This window comes from Adiantum capillus-veneris, chromosome 22 (genome assembly GCF_014529385.1).
Source record: "Adiantum capillus-veneris isolate H3 chromosome 22, ASM1452938v2, whole genome shotgun sequence".
NCBI lineage: Eukaryota > Viridiplantae > Streptophyta > Polypodiopsida > Polypodiales > Pteridaceae > Adiantum > Adiantum capillus-veneris.
In genome coordinates this window covers 59,723,846-59,740,998 of record NC_140952.1, presented here as the reverse complement: position 1 = coordinate 59,740,998, position 17,153 = coordinate 59,723,846, and the positions used below count along the sequence as shown (strand labels likewise).

Sequence of the window (17,153 nt, the reverse complement as noted above, 5' to 3'; positions counted from 1 at the left end):
TCAACCGATGATAGCTCCCCCGAGAGTGAAGAGGACACCAACGAGGACTCCTTTAGTGAGCCAGATCTAAATGCAAATCAAAAGCAGGTCTCAAATAAGAAAAAGAAAAACCTTAAGAGGCGTCGATATCGAGCCAATGTACGTGCTAGGATAAAAAAGAAGAGATCCTCAGCAGAATGGCTCAGTTATATAGGGGCATGTGATGCTCATCGGAAATTGGTAGACAATTGGGGTGAATATCTCCAAAATGTTATGTGGTGTAGACCACGACCCCATGACATAGCCCAATTAGAGATCATAGACTAGCCGAAGTTGAGCCGCACTGCAAGGAGGCGTCAAAACCAAGAGTTAGCTCGACAACACAAGAAAGCAGAAATGGAAGCACAAACCAAAGCACAACCAGAATCCACAGACTTGCATCCTGCACCAGAACATTTCAAATCTTACACCACAGGGGAAGCAAAGGTTGTGTACACAAAAGCCCAAAGAATACCTATCGATGGGAATAATGGAATCTATGATGGTCCGGCAATAGTTAAAGAAATAGAATTAGCTGACCCCGGTGAAGAATCAAAACCTGTTTTTATTGCCCAAGACCTCACAGAAGTTGAAGAGGCGGTCCTCAAAGAGCTTCTCAAGGAATTCAAGGACGTATTCGCTTGGACATACCATGATATGAAAGGTGTTCCACCTTCTGTGGTCCAACATACAATCCCTATGATTAGCACTGCGAAGCCCGTACAACAGAGACCCTACCCGATGAATCCTAAGTACGCAAAGATCATTCAAGAAGAACTAGAAAAGCTTATCAAATGTGGGTTCATATATCCTATTGAACACTCTGAATGGGTGTCTCCAATAGTTATCGTGCCAAAAAAGAATGGGAAACTTAGGGTGTGCGTGGACCTCAAAAAAGTTAATGCAGCCACTAGAAGAGACCATTACCCCCTACCATATTCCGAACATGTACTCGAAAGAGTTGCAGGCAAGGAAGCTTATAGCTTTCTAGATGGGTACTCAGGCTACAACCAAATCATGATAGCGCTAGAGGACCAAGCTAAAACTGCCTTCATCACAGAATTTGGCGTGTTTGCATTTCGTGTGATGGCTTTTGGCTTAACAAATGCCCCTGCTACATTCCAACGATTAATAAACACTGCTTTTAAAGAATATTTGAGAGAGTTTTGTGAAGCTTTCTTAGACGACCTTTGTGTTTACTCTTCTTGGAAGGAACATCTATCATGTTTGCGGAAGGTGTTTGAAAAGTGTAGGTTATATCGTATCTCATTGAACCCGTTCAAATGCCAATTTTGGGTCAAGCATGGAGTTATTTTAGGGCATATAGTATCCAAGAATGGTATCTCAACCGATGAGAGCAAAATTAAAGTGATTCTAGAGTTACCACCACCAACCAATTACAAGGGAGTTCAAAGGTTCATGGGACACGTGGGTTATTATCGACGGTTTATTTTATTTTTCGCTGAGATAGCACGTCCTTTGTACAAGCTTCTCATTGAATTTAAATGGACTGAAGAGTGTGACCAGGCCTATGAACAATTGAAGAAAACACTAGCAAGTGCTCCGATTTTAAGGACACCTAACTGGGATGTCATTTTCCATGTGCATATTGATGCATCAAACTTTGCTATTGGGTGTGTTCTCACTCAACCAGGAGAACATAAATTGGAATATCCCATTAGCTTTGCAAGCCGTCAATTGAACGATGCTGAAAGGAACTACACCACTACAGAGCGAGAAGGTTTGGCAATGGTTTATGCAGTAAAGAAAGTTCGCTACTACCTTCTGGCAAACAAGTTTGTATTTTATGTGGACTATCAAGCGTTGCTGTATCTGGTAAACAAGCCATGCTCCACAGGAAGAATCACACGATGGTTGTTAATTCTTCTGGAGTTTGATTTCACGATTGTAGTGAGACCCGGTAAAAGGCACGTCATGGCTGATCATTTGTCTCGCATACCCAATGGTGAAGCCCCTACAGGAGTTGATGATGAATTACCCGATACTTCCCTATTCATAGTTGAGACTATGCCTGAATGGAGTGAGAACATTGTTAACTTTTTAGTTAATGGTTTTCCACCCAAGGAACTTCGTAAGGATATCGCTCGAAGGCTAGTAAAAGAATGTGAACCCTATTGTTTGATTGCCGGAACTCTGTATAGATTAGGCAAGGATGATATTCTTAGGCGTTGTGCCCGCGAGGATGAATATTTGTATATCTTGCAAGAAGCACATATGGGCATAGCAGGAGGACATTTTTCAGGAGACCTGACTGCTAGAAAGGTGCTGCAATCAGGCTATTGGTGGCCAAATTTATTTAAGGATGCATCACTTTTTACAAAAGGGTGTGATGAGTGCCAACGTTACAAGACCACACAGCGCAAAGACAGAATGCCCTTACATCCTATTAAAGTAACCCAACCATTTGAAAAATGGGGCTTAGACTTTGTAGGTCCAATTAGTCCCGCAGCTCGCAACACTCAATCTCGATATATTCTAGTTGCTACGGACTATGTAACAAAGTGGGCTGAAGCTAAGGCTTCACAAAAAGCTGACGCGAGGACAACAGCTAAGTTTCTTTTTGAGAACATTATCACAAGATTTGGTTGCCCTTTTGAAATTGTTAGTGATAATGGTACCCATTTTATAAATGAGGTAATAAGAGAGCTTACCACGACCTTTATGATATCCCACCATAAGTCTACACCGTATTACCCGCAAGCTAATGGACAAGCCGAGAGCACCAACAAGACTCTAATCTCTATTTTAACCAAGACGGTAGAAGCTAATCGCACTGATTGGGATTTGAAGTTGACATCTGCTCTATGGGCTTATCGTACTGCTTATAAAGTGGCTATTAAGTGTACGCCATTCAAAATGGTATACGGCCAAGAAGCGGTTATGCCTTGGGAGTTTGTCATTCCTAGTCTTAGGGTAGCTTCGCAAGAAGGATGGAATGGTAACCCCTTAACCGAGCGTTTGTATATCTTAGAAAAACTAGACGAAGAGAGATAGTTGGCTGTGCAAAATGCTCTTGTGGAAAAGGATAGGAGAAAGAAGTGGTTTGATCGCCATGTGAAGGACAAGGACATCAAAGTTGGTGATAAAGTCCTTATGTATGGAGTACGTAAAGAGAAGAAAAAGTTGAAATATGCTGGTAAAGGACCATATAGAGTATGTGAAATTACCCCACAAGGTACCCTTCGTGTGGAAACTCTTGATGGAGTTGAAACCATTGGATTCCTCAATGGGAGTAAATTCAAAAGATATTATGATCCTTTAAGCCAAGAAGAACTACGGGCCATTCATCAAAAGAAGGCCGCCAAAGCACAAACCGAGTTAAACAAGATACAAGCTCAAGCTGAGGCTAAGGAGCGACAACAACGTATAAGACAAAAACGAGAGGCTAACCTTGGAGTCACAAATGCATTCCACGTGGAAATCGAAGAGGAGGGGTTGGACTCTGACACACCTCTATGATACCCTATTGAGTTAAACAGTGCCTATGGAAAAGTGCTATATAACGCCTTATTGGACACGGGTGCTAAATATAATCTGCTATCCTATGGGGTGTGGTGTCAGTTAGGGAAGCCACCTCTATCTGAGAGTATTATCCAAGTCAAGGGTGTCAACAAGAAAAAAACTACGGTTTTTGGAATCTGGCACACTTCTGTCAGTTATGACAATGGAATTGTAGCTCAAGACTTTTTGGTCATGCCTATTGGAACTATGGAGGGTAATATAAACCTAGGCCGCACGTGGATGATAGCCACCAAATGCACTATTGATTGGGGGACTGGGGGTGTTACAACGCAAAAACCAACTCTTAGCCCTACCACTCAAGCCATAGTCCCTGAGATATTGCCTAAGGAAATAAAACCCAAGACATTGCATGTCCAGGAGGTTGAACCATACGTCCCCATAGCCCAACTCTCTAGAGCTTCAACTGATGTAGTTGAAAGAAAGCTTGAGACACACAAGAACCATCCTAATATAACACAGAAAACATACAAGTGGGTCCCTAAAGCCTCTGTAGTGAGTATGGTTGATGCAAAAAAACGGAAACCTAGTAAGAACCGTCCCACTCACTCCAAGAAATGTAAAGAAACGTTGCGTTGGATTCCTAAACGACTATTGGAAGCCCAAGGATACTATGAAGGAAATGATCAAATCTGGGTGCCCAAACGTAAAGTGTACTCTTACCTGTCACCTGGCCCATGTAAACCCAATCCTGTGGCTCCAAAACAAATTGAAAATCACGGAAAGGAAAAAATCATGGAATGTTACACACCCGATCTAGAGCTAGTTTGGGTACCAAAGAAAGAACGATTTGTTCCACCTAGCTCAGGAACAGGGAAATCAAATGAAGCTTCTTGCTCTTCATGTAGTTCCTATACGCAAATAGAAGCTTCGACACAACCTCCACCTACCACTGTACATATCCATACAAGCACGAAAGAGTTTGCACCTCCCGGGGTAAGTTCACCACCTTCAACAACGTTGCAAATAAAATCATGGGAGAGTACCTTACCACCCTTGCAACTAGATGAAACGCATAGGGCGGTCTAAAACTATTGGTTAAAACCTTCACCCATAACAACTTGGAACAATTGGTTTCAAAAGGTGACGACCTCATTCCAAAAGGTATGATCTACCCAAGGAAGGGGGGAGTGTTTGCTAACATCAATCATTCACTCGCTCCCCTCTCAACCTTCCTCCCTGACCTCTCAATTCCAATCTTAGGGAATGTATATATATAGCCTTATACTCACAAAAAACAAAAATAGTAAAGAGCAAGAGCGACTAGCAACGAGAGAGCACCCTATCAGATCTTACATATAAGTCCAAATTCACCGTGTCAATTCAAGCAACACACAAAAACAACTCTTATGTTTTAAAGGCCTAACCAAATCTATCTGTCTTGTCAGAAATGGCTACTTCACCAGAGGCATGCACTTCTATTTTTGATGAAAGGTACCCTTTGTCTTTTCCTCAAGTGTTCTACGTATGCTACCCTATACTTTCTTGCGAATGGGATTTGATAGAGAGCCTTGCATGTGAGAGAAATTTTGAGGAGTTAGAATGGCTGATACGTCTATGGCTAACTAGTGATCCCTACCCAGTAGCGAATGTGTCTCCAATGGCACATGCTTATTCTTTTGCACAAGATGAGTATCCACGCATCACGAGGTTCTTGATTAGCATGCTTGCACAAGAGGATGTGAAGAGGAACTAATAGAGACCGAGGAAGACTATGGCCTCACGGACAATGATTTTATTTATCTAGATGATGAGGATAGAGGCCTAGCCTTAGGGTGGCCACCCGGTCTATATAATATCCTCTTTCCTTGATTCTAAAAGGGGTGATAGATAGGTAGGTTAGGGGTCTAGATTGTGTTTTGAGTTTGTTTTTTAGGAGTTTTAATTTTTCACACTGACATGCCTCCTAGAGGTATAGTGTCTGTTTTTGGATGTGTTAGGTAGGACTTATATGGATCTCCATCCACATGGTTGAGGACATCTGCTTCAACGAAATGAGCCACTCCATACCTCCAGGTGTACTACTTTCCATGATTCATGTTGGTGGATATGTGTAATTGCTAATAATGATTTTTCATTCTTTGTTTGAGTGCAATAGTTATGATTGTTATCTGCCATTATAGATGTATAAATTTGTCTTTGCTTAAGTTGATTGAACTCCAGTTTAATCTTATGGATGAGCCTGGAGATTAGGAGACCGTGACTTTAGGTTAACTCATTTACTTGACCACTAGGCCTAGCTAATAAAATTATCCGAGTATTTGAGACCTTAAGAATGTTTTAGGCAGAGAAAGGCTTGCTCACTCAAACAACAAAAAACACTAGTGCGAATACCAAGGAAATGGAAGCAAAAAAAAAAAAACATAAGTGCCACAAATGAAAAATCTTACGCTGGAAGAGAAATCCTGGCTTGAATTGGAACTTCACTCACCTGTATTGTCTATGGTACTAGAGCCCTAGAGGTTCCCAGTGTGGGTGCTTTTCCTTGAGAAGCAAAAAACCCCGGACATACAAAATAAGCACACACGTCACATGATTGTGACCCAAAGTAAAAAAGTATTAAAAAAAAATAAAAATAAAAAAGAAATTAAAAGACTTCCATTGAGCTTACAGTTAACATTTCAAGCTTTTGTTTGCAGTTGTGAGAGCGAGTTGGCTAATCAAAGCTGAAAAGCATAATTAGGGAATCTTGCATTTAGATAATCTTCTTAGCTTAGCTAGTACTAGAGTAGTTGTTTTAACCTTAGTCATAGCTAACTAATTGATAGACTCACCCATAAGCTCAAAACTCTTGATTAATTAATTTACTCAAAGTGCAATTTATTTGTCCTTAATGGCAGTCTAACATTTCATAAATCTTGCATTTACTCATTTCCACATGTACTTTACATTCCCCTCATGATTTATGGCAATATAATTCCGCTTGCTAAAACAGTGACTTTGCCTTGCAGATTCAAATCTAGATGCTCTACAACATGGACTTACCAAGCTTCAACTCAATAGCTTCCGAGGACGGAATCTACATCAGGAAGGGGGGCAATGTTAACCCTCGTGGATCACGGACACCCTATCGCCTACGACGGACACTGTAACCGTATTATTTATTTAAGTAGATTCAGGCACCGGGCTTGTTGGTCCAATAGGGAAAGGTAGAGTGATCGCCGATGAGAGGCGCACTCTAACACGAACATGCTAGGGTTAGTTGGCTAAGCATGGGCGCCCAAGTGTGAATGGGGTGAGCTCATATAAAAGCCAACTAAACCTAATTTTTAGGGATTCTCTCATTGTGCAATAGAAGCTGCTCTTGCTCCATCTCCACCTTCTCCTTCACCATCTCCTTGTGTGTGTGCGTGTGTGTGTGTGTGTGTGTGTGTGTGTGTGTGAGAGAGAGAGAGAGAGAGAGAGAGAGAGAGAGAGAGAGAGAGAGAGAGAGAGAGAGTGCGATCGAGCGTTGCGGCGGCACGACGACGGCGAGGCGGTTGAGCGCGGCGTAGCGGCGTATCCCTCTTCTTCGCGGTGAGCAATCCTCTACGGCAGGAGCATAAGGCGGTGAGTGACACACCATTGCCCTCTTGAGCTTACTAGTTAAACTAGTTGTGTGCTTGGAGCCGTCTGCGGCTCGTACATGGTGTATCGGCAAGTCCCTTGCTTCGACAGTGCGGCAAGGAGCGCACACAAAGCTACCCTAATCCACCCATGACATTATAGGAGGATGAGGCCTCGATGTAGGGTAATTAATTGCCGATTCTTCATGGCCCTCTAGGTATGGTTTTATTTGGGTTCCTCTCCCTTCACTTCATGTTGTGAAATCCCGAGGCGTCCACTAGCTAGAAATATGTAATATAGCATGTGCGAACAAAATAAAGGATTTATAATTAGGCACATTTACAAGTAAATCTACTTAAATAAATTGTTTTTTAATTGAGAAAGTGAAAATTTTCATACATAAGGGCTAGTAATGCATACATAAGGAGTACATATAATACTTGAAAATATACAGGGAAGGGATTATTTAAATACCTCTTGTTCGCACGTGCTATATGAAATTTTTACATAGTGGACTCCCATGGTGGGAAATACGCTTTTCCTTTGCATTTTTTGCTCATTAAATCTACTTTGAGACAACCCAAGTGATCTTATACGTGCAACTATTGGGATTTTTCTCTCCCAGATTTTGTTGAGGGCTTCCTTTGCTTCAGCACCTCGTACAACCCCATTCACGTCATCGAATAGAGGCCGCACTACTGCAACAATGTTTTAGGTATTTGTGATAACTCATAAAAATTAGAGAGGATAAAAATGTGGGATAAGAGGGAAGGGTGTTGGTTATGTGTACGACGACCAATCCCTACAAATCCATGTTGGGGTATATTGAGTGGTGTCATGATTGGAGGACATGGGAAATAAATAGGCAAGCCATGGTGATTACGTACCACTGCCAGGTGGGCCATGGGGTTTGCTAACTGCAGGTACTGGATTAGTTGGAGTAGCGCCACTAGGAGTAGCTAGACCAGGTGGAGGAGTAGTTAGGTTCGGTAACTCCGCTTGGGGGCGAAGTCGAACCTGCAGGAGGCAGAGGAGAAGGATTGGGAGAAGCCGGGCCTGTTTGTGCTTGTACAGATAGTAGCTCATGTTGAGATGAGGGTGCAGGAGAGCCTCAGTACTAAAGGGCATGGGCCATTTAATGAAGCCCAAGCGGTGGGATCCACGGGAGTGAAGCTAGGACACAGAGATCGAGACGCGCACGGCCGTAGGATGCCGGGGTAAACTAGGACACGAAAAAGTAAATTTGGACAAGCAAGAGGACCTGCCCAAGTTTCTTTATTCATATGTCAACTTTCTCGTCGCGGGCGTAGCGGTTAGTGCATTGGGCTCTCATGGTGGTGGCGAGGGTTCGAGTCTCCTAGCCCACAATGAGCGTCCATTTTTTACCACCCTCAATCCTCCTCGAGATCCCCTCTTTCAACCTGCACCGTCGATCCCATCTCTTTCTACTCGTGCCCTTTAGTGCTGTGGGCCTGCACCCCTTTCGCAGCCCCCATCAACAGAAGTGCCAGGCACCATGCCGCCATTATCCATGGTATCATCTCACTCCCTCCGTGCGTACGATCTAGGCGCCAATAGCCATGAGCCTTGCTTGCGTAGAAGCGACGTTAGTAGCAACAACCGCAAAGAAGCTTTTCAAGACATTGTTTTTTCTTGCGCCTTATTTTCGCACGGTGATTATTCGTTGAAGCTGATGAGGTGTCGTTTTTTTAATTTTAATTTAAAGCAATTGCACCACTTGGTTGCCTGTACGTCGAGATAGTGCAAAAATACCGTCCAATTTAGAACTAGTGTAAATATCCCTCCACTAGAAAGATTCAATGGGACACGTCGCTTGCTGCAGAATGTAGGGTCAAACGTTAAACCACGTCCGTGTGCTCGCAGAGCAGCAGCCATGGCGGAAGCGGGAGGCAGCGACCGTCGTCGCCGCCGTCAGTATAGCAATTTGTCTCATTGCTTCCCGCTAGAGGACCGAAGAAGCCCCAACCACCGCCACGGTAGCCACAGTTACTCAAATCGCAACAATAGGTTGCAAAGTTCTGCAGACAATGTGAGTGACCTGCGCGGCGTTGTGAGCCTGCCTGGAGAAGGTACTCGCCGGACTATGTTTGAGGCACGCGTAAATTTTCCTGCGCAAAGTCGCGATTCCGTGAGTGGAGTCATCCGGCTTGGCCGCTACAGTAGGGCAGAAGCCGCCGGAATCGCACATGACGTCTTTCAAGTCTTCATGCACCATGATACCACTGTCAACTTCCCTGAACTTTTGCACATATACCGTATGAGGACGCCACGCCGCATGATCGATCATCACGGAGCTCAGGTTCCCGTCACTCGGGAGGATGTCGTCCACAACCAGGAGATTGCGCGAAGGATTAATGAAACACAATTCCCTTCTGCTGCATTTCAGCGTTCTGAGACTAGATATATTCCTATTCCAGAGGACGCATTAACAACCAATCTGCGGCCTGCATCCGGGTGTTCGGCTTCCGTAGCCTTTGCAAGTGATGAAGCCGACCCGTCCGGACATGATGATGATTCATTTCAGCCTCGGAACCGGCTCTTTCCGGACGTTCTCAGGGAGTATCGACGACAACAACGTGAATACGAGGAACCGTCGAGAGATCCAGCAGAAGCTAATGTGAGAGAATCATCGACATTGGTGGATTTGGCGCTGTATGAATATGGAAATAGCCAGAGGCAAATGCCTCAAATTCGTTATGAAGGAAGCTCGTCATCGAATGTAAGGGATCCATCGACATTGGTGGATTTGGCACTGTATGATCAATCTGCCCGAAATAGCCAGATCAGGCAAATGCCTCAAAGTTATGCTCCTGGTCCTGGTCCTGCAGCTATTAGGCTTAATATTAGATCAAAAACCCCACAGCAAAGCATGCAGCTCGCAAATCAGCCACATGCTGAGGACGTACAGCTGCAGCAAGGATATGATCATGATCAGTACTATGGTGATGGTGGTCATTATAATAATTATCAAGATACTGTACAATTACAAAGGCCACACCCTAGAGAGCCACTCGAGCTAGCGGCGAACGACAGACCTTTTGTAAGGCAAAGGTCCCCTACGGCAAATGCAATCGATTCGACTAGGTATCCACCACTCTTCTTCGACTTAAATAGAGCCCCCTTACCCCGTCCTTCCACATGTGACGACAGTAGGGCAGCCCTTGACCCTAACAGGGCACAGGGCACCCATTGACTTAAATAGAATGCCCTCTCCTTCCACACTTGACCAAAGTAGGGCACCCCTTGACCTTAATAGGTCTCCTCCTCTCTTGCCTCGCCTTGACCTTAATAGGTCTCCTTCTCTCCGGCCCTGCGTTGACCTTAATCGCTCTCCTCCTCTCTCGCATGGTAGGGTGCCCCTTGACCTTAATAGGTCTCCTCCTCTTTGGCATGGCCTTGACCTCAATAGGTCTCCTCCTCCCTCGCATGACCTTAATCTTAATAGGTCTCCTTGTCTCTGGCCTGGCCTTGACCTCAATAAGTCTTCTCCTCTCTCATATGGTATGGTGCCCCTTGACCTTAATAGGCCTCCTCCTCCCTCACCTACCCTTGACCATAATAGGTCTCCTCCTCTCTTGCCTGGCCTTGACCTCAAAAGGTCTCCTCCTCTCTCACCAGGCCTTGACCTTAACAGGTGTCCTCTTCTCTGGCCTGGCCTTGACCTCAATAGCTCTCCTCCTCTCTCACATGATACGACGCCCCTTGACCTTAATAGGTCTCCTCCTCCCTCACCTGGCCTTGACCTCAGTAGGTCTCCTCCTCTCTTGCAAGAAAAACTACCCCTTCACCTTAATAGGTCTCCTCCTCCCTAGCCTGGCCGTGACCTTAATAGGTCTTCTTCACTCTCACCTCGCCTTGGCCTCAATAGGTCTTCTTTCACTCTCGCCTCACCTTGACTCCTCCTTTCTCGCATGGTGGGGAACCCCTTGACCTTAATAGGTCTCCTCCTCGTTCGTCTAACCCTGAACTTAATGGGTCTCCTCCTCTCTCACCTAGCCTTGACCTCAATAGGTCTCCTCCTCTCTCCCATGATTTTCTCCCTCGTGTTCCCTCATCAGTCCAAAATAGTGCACCTTGACCTTAATAGGCCCCTCATTGCTCTCAAAATCAAACTGCAACACCCTTTCACATCATTTATGTAGCTTGAACAAAAGTCCTCTCATCTTATCCCTAGCTTGAACAAAGCTCCCTCTCTGCACAACTCTTCTTCCTCCATCATCATCAAGTAGGCAATATATGACCCGAATGAGCAAGAAGTCACTTCAAGACCTAAAAGACTTTCATGATCTTGAGAATGGGAGCTAAGAATACATGCAAGCATGTAGCCTTCATTACCTTCCACACTTCTTTCTAACAAAATTGAAAACAATCGTTTGCTTACAAGCCTTAAAGTTCTCATTCAATCAATTCTATGTAAAAATTTGGTCATAAATTAATAGAATGTGAATATATAAATATATATGCTCAATATTTTATCAAGAATTGTAGGTTTCTTGGGAAAAAAGAGAGAGAGGAGTTCAAGCCTTTGGTCCTTTTCGCTAATATTTGCAACAGATGACTTTCGATTATCAATATCTCTTTCTTGATTATAATGTTGAAGTCACATGTAAAGTTTCTTTTGATAAATGATGACTTGTGCTCCAAATGTGGCTTGCAATCAGATCAAAGTTTATATGGGTTCTAAAACACATAAGCTTAAAAAAACCATTCAATCTTTCCTTTTTTTTCAGTGGTGGTGAAATTGGTATGTTTATCTTGTAAACTTTCTCCTCTATTCCCAACATTGATGGTTAAACCTCATCACTTGCAAATTCTTGGTAGCACAGTTATGGCCATAGAAACTATATTCTCAATGATTTTTCAAATAACTGTGTGACGATTATGAATGTGTGCTAAAATAGAGGATGATTCTTATTGATAATGATAGCTAAAGAATAGGAGTGCTACCACGGCTCGAGCAAGTTCTTCCGATCAAACAAAGAATCGAGTGAAGGGGATTAAAAACTTGACTTGTCCACATGTGGATTAAAAGAAAGAGTGATTTGACACCAATTTATTACATGCTTATATCTATCCTTTAGACACATTTTTGATGCGTCAAGAATAAGAATTTGACTATGAAACTCATGAGAATTCAAACATAAGACTGGTATTTTTCAAGTCACAATATGGACAATGTTAATTAACACAAAGACCAAGGTGTCGCCGATGTAAAGTATCTACTTTAAAATCACAAGATCAACCTAATTACACTTGTAGCCACTACAAATCATGGCATTGTAGTTAGAAAGGTTGTAACAATCTTGAGACACAAGCACTCATAGACAAGCATCACATTAATAATGGGCTAGTAATCACTAAAATTGAAAGACCACTAAGGCATTTAGGAGATAATGTTACATAAGTGCGTTGGTGGATGTGCTTATCCAAAAAAAATGGAACATTGAAAGCTGTGAAATATAAGAGAATTTTCATTGATTTTGATCTCACAGATTGATTTGAGGGGGTTCTAACACTCGAAGAGGTAGAAAGCACAAAAACGTCTACCCGAAAACCCTCAAAATTAATCCATGGTGACAAGCTCCAAATCAACCCGTGTCACCACATATTGATTTCAAGGGTCCTTGAAGCAATTTTGTGCTTTGCTTTTTTTCTCCCTCTCTCAGTGTTGGAACCCTCCAACTCAATCCGTGTTACCACATATTGATTTCAAGGGCATTTTGAGTCAAATGTGTTGATTTTCTTTTTTTCTTTTTCTTTAGGTGTGGAACCCCACAAAATCAATCTGTGTTGCCATTGATTGATTTTAGGAGATTTTTGGGTCTAATTTTTTGTTTTTCTTTTTTTCTCCCACTCTAGGTGTTGGAACCCCAAAATCAATCCGTGTCGCGATGGATTGATTTTAGGAGATTCTTAGGTCTAGTTTTTGATATTCTCTCCCAAGCGCTAGAATTCACTTAAATCAATCAACGTTGCCATAGATTGATGTTTTTATAGTTTTTCTCCCTCTTTGGATGGTAGAACCTCCCCCCTAATTTTTTTTTAAAAAAAATCAATCCATGTCCCCATGGATTGATTTCAAGGGTCTGAGTTAAACTTTCGCCTTTATTTTTTTTTGCTCTCTTCACATTTTGAACACCCCTAAATCAATCCGTGTCGCCATGGATTGGTTTTAGGGGAATTTTGGGTCAATTATTTTCTTTTTTTCCCTCTCTAGATATCAAAATGATATGTATGGATAGCCATTTTTACTCTTTTGGGCATCCAGGATCAATGATGAGGTTAAAATCATAAAATTTACTCTTTATTCCATAGTTTTTCATGTTTCACTTCTATGGACAAGCCCCCACCAACACGCCTTTGCACCATTTTTTCCTAAATGCCTTATAAGTCTTTACAATGTCCTAAAATTGTGGCGTGACAAAGGTGCCTTATGTATGGCTAATGGTGTTGCACATGTGCTCACATATCTTTACTATGTCCTCTTCAAAGTTCTTAGCTTGTCCTCCTATTGCCCATGAGTTATGATTCAAATTTCCTTGATTAAAATGGAGTTATTTGAGATAGTGAGCATAAATTTATCATCTTCATAGTTGTCAACATGAGTTTTGTGTTGTTTTTAGTCTAATTTAAAAAAAAACCCTTTACATTAATCCATTAGCCAATTAAAATTTATCATTTAGTACATTGAAAAACTTGGTATTGTCGAAATATTGATTTCTTTGCTTGTTATTATTAACATAGTCCCAATTTCACTCTTTTTATTGAGGATTAACTTGTTTGTTTTTTAGTACTTTGTAACCTAGACTATCTTTAGTTTTTACGAAGGTCAATTTTTTTAAGACCTTTGGAGAAATTTGAGTCTATATGCAGAAGTGAGCATACATAAAATACCTATATGAGTCACCATAAGTTTCGTGCTTCTTTTGGTATGGCATTCGCTTTTGTATAACCCTTGGTGCAAGCATTAGTTATGAACGTGTTGGTGTTATTGAGATGTTTACCTATATATAAGTTTAATGTGTTATGTTATTGACATGTTTATGTGTTTTCATTTTGTTTCTTATTTATAGCTATAAGGTCCTCTATTATTTGGCATGTTTATGCTTGCATTTTGTTTCATATTCATAGTTTTAATGTCCTCTCTTTGGTGCCAATTGGATGGATTTGATAATAGTTCATCTTTGTCTTTTAAGTGATCTTGGTATAAGAAAAGTAATTGAATTCAATGTTGAATGCTTGATATATCTGGTGGTCCCTCGCTTGAAAATGAGATCACTCGAAAAAGCTTGCTCACTTTGTGAAACTCTTCAAGAATAGCGCACTATAATTTGAAATAGAAATGGAAGACACTTAATAGTGTTTAAAAATTTATTCTTGATGGATGAGCAATATAGTCAAATTTTCAATGTGAGCCATCAAAACAACACCCTAGAAAAGGTCATTATCAATTTGATATATCTTAATGTTGTAAATTTAGGTCATATGAGATGAACTCAGTAATTAAAATCAAAAGCCTAATGCCTAGTACCATAAGATGAGAAGAACACATACAAAATCAATGCTCTTTAAGAAAAAAACATGAAAAGTTGATACTGGAAAGAATTATTCATTTTTTAAAAAGAAGCTATCATAGACTGGATAACTAACAGCTCTTAAGGATGCAAACTGTGTTTCATAGGCCAAAAATTACACAACATTGAAAATAGTATCCACGAGAGGTGGAGGAGGAAACATTGGCTTCAATGGCCGTCAAATTTTAAGCCATGAGAGTCATCGTTTGAGTATGCCTGGAGGGAGATGTCTCGAAAATGCGTGTTCTTTCATCGATATGTCCGACATTTGTAACTTTTGAAAGCTTGCATCTATGTGTTGGATTATTCTAGAATGTAATTTTGAGCATGTATTATATGGATTCAATGCTATAAGGGCAAGGCTAAGTATTAGCCTATTTGTTTAGGTGCTTATTATATGGAAAATAAGACTCTGCATATTGTATAGTGAAGTTCCATGTGTAGGGTTCTAGTAATGTAATTTTTAAGGTGGGATAAGTTGTACTAGTAGTAAAAGTTTCTACGTTTAGTGAAACAATCATGTCTGTAATACTCTCAATTTTGAGAACGTCTACTGGCTAGATGTCCTTAAGTTATTCTTTGAAATATCTATTGTTTAAAACTGAAAATTTCATCCATACAGCCTGAAGTATGGATGAATTGTGTGAGTTTTTCCTGTGTTTCAAAGCTATTAAGCTGTCTAATGTACCATTTGTATTTGACGTATGCTAGGTAGAAATTACATAGAACAAGAGAAACGCGTATGAATTTCCTTTTGTTGTTCAAAACATTTAGCACCAAGTTGGATAATGCTATTGTTGGGTAACCAATGAAGGCTTAGTATTATCTCTTCTTGGTTAAATTGAAGAGGGGTTGTATGTGTGCATTTTGTAACCTAGATTGGTTCCTTAAAGAGTGAAATGACAAAGTGGTTTTTTTTTGCTCTATTTCTTAAAGGCTAGGTCCATCTGTTCTTTTAAAATAGAAAGCAATTCTATATGTCCAAAAATAGGAATATTATCATAGCATTATGTTATGTTTGATGTATGAATGTGTGTAACTTGTTTTGGAAGGTTCAAGAATAGCTCTGTAATATTCTTCATGATCCAAAATGGGATGTGGATCCAAAACCGAATGTGGTTGAAGCCGATAAAATCTTGGGTTGTTTTTTGTTTAGTAGCACAATGGTATTCTAATACTGTGATAATTATATTAAGACACTTAGTCATACATTTTGTACTTCCTGGATAAATTTCGTTTGATGCATCTGAGATCCCTCCAAATTTATATCTACGTGCTTTGTAAGTAGAAAAATGTAAGGTTTCCAATTTCTGAAACCTTAAAGATTGTATAAAGCTTAATTGAACTGATATGATTAGTGAAAAATCAATGTAGAATTATCCAACCTTGGCAAATATTGGTATTTTTGGAATAGTAATCATGATTTTACTAATTTTCAGAATTGAATTTTGATAAAAATTGACAGAGTTATGGCCACTGGAAGTTTATACTGTTGATTAAATTAACTAAATAAATTGTAAGGTCTTGGTAATCATTGCTGTAGACTTTTATCATAAAACCCTCTAGATATTGCAGATATTTTCAAAATTAAGCATGTAATAGGTCAAAAAAATAGCAGGATCAATTTGGAGCATCTGGAGGCTGTGTGGAGCAGTGATGAGCCTGCCCATGACAAATTAAGTAGCAGGGGGTGCTAAGAAGAGGCTGGGGGATGCCTTGTAGTGCAAGAAACTGCCAAACATAGCCTATGAGCCCTAAAACTCTATAAATAGCCCCCCCCTCTCCACAATAGAACGTAGAATCGCAGTCCTGGCAAAATTCGCTTGCAAATAAGAGAATACCTCATAGAAATTACTTAAAGAGCAAAACTCTTTGTAATTAATTGAGGTACTTTAATTTTAGTTAATTAAGAACATAGCTTAAGTTTTGAATAATTTTTCTAATTAAACTATAAATTAGGAGATTAACCATTCCCTATTATTAACTACTCTCTAAATTATCATTAGGCTGCTGATCACTAATTTATTAAGCTTGATTAGTAATCTATAAATTGAGAAGGGAAATCAGCTAAATAGTTTGTATAATTACATAGTAATTACCAGAGATGGAAAATAGCATTAGGAAGTTGGGTAACTATCTTAAGTACAAATAATTAGTTTAGCTAATTATCTTAGCTAATATTGTCTGCTTTTGACTATAAATTGAGAAGGGAAATTAGCTTGTTCGTCTATGTAATTACATAGTAATTACCAGAGATGGAAAATAGCATTAAAAAGTCAAAATAATTATCTTAAGTATAGATAATTAGTTTAGCTAATTACCTTAGCTAATATTTTTTGATTTTGACTATAAATTAAGAAGGCAAATTAGCTAGTTAGTTTACATAATTACATAGTAATTACCAGAGATGGAAAACAACATTAGAAAGTCAAGATAATTTCTTAAGTACAAATA

General features: G+C 40.5%; 1 protein-coding gene across 1 annotated transcript; it reads left to right on the top strand.

The window, feature by feature from the left end:
* The first annotated feature begins 8,961 nt into the window (after positions 1–8,961).
* Positions 8,962–11,550, top strand: LOC147429435 (uncharacterized). The gene has a single exon (XM_086495325.1). The coding sequence runs from the start codon at positions 8,999–9,001 to the stop codon at positions 10,316–10,318; it is 1,320 nt and encodes a 439-aa protein (XP_086351451.1). The 5' UTR covers positions 8,962–8,998; the 3' UTR covers positions 10,319–11,550.
* Positions 11,551–17,153: the final 5,603 nt, after the last annotated feature.

What these genes read in the sequence shown, in the direction of transcription:
- LOC147429435 (XM_086495325.1), top strand. Translation starts at nt 8,999, where the DNA reads ATGGCGGAAGCGGGAGGCAGCGACCGTCGTCGCCGCCGTCAGTATAGC.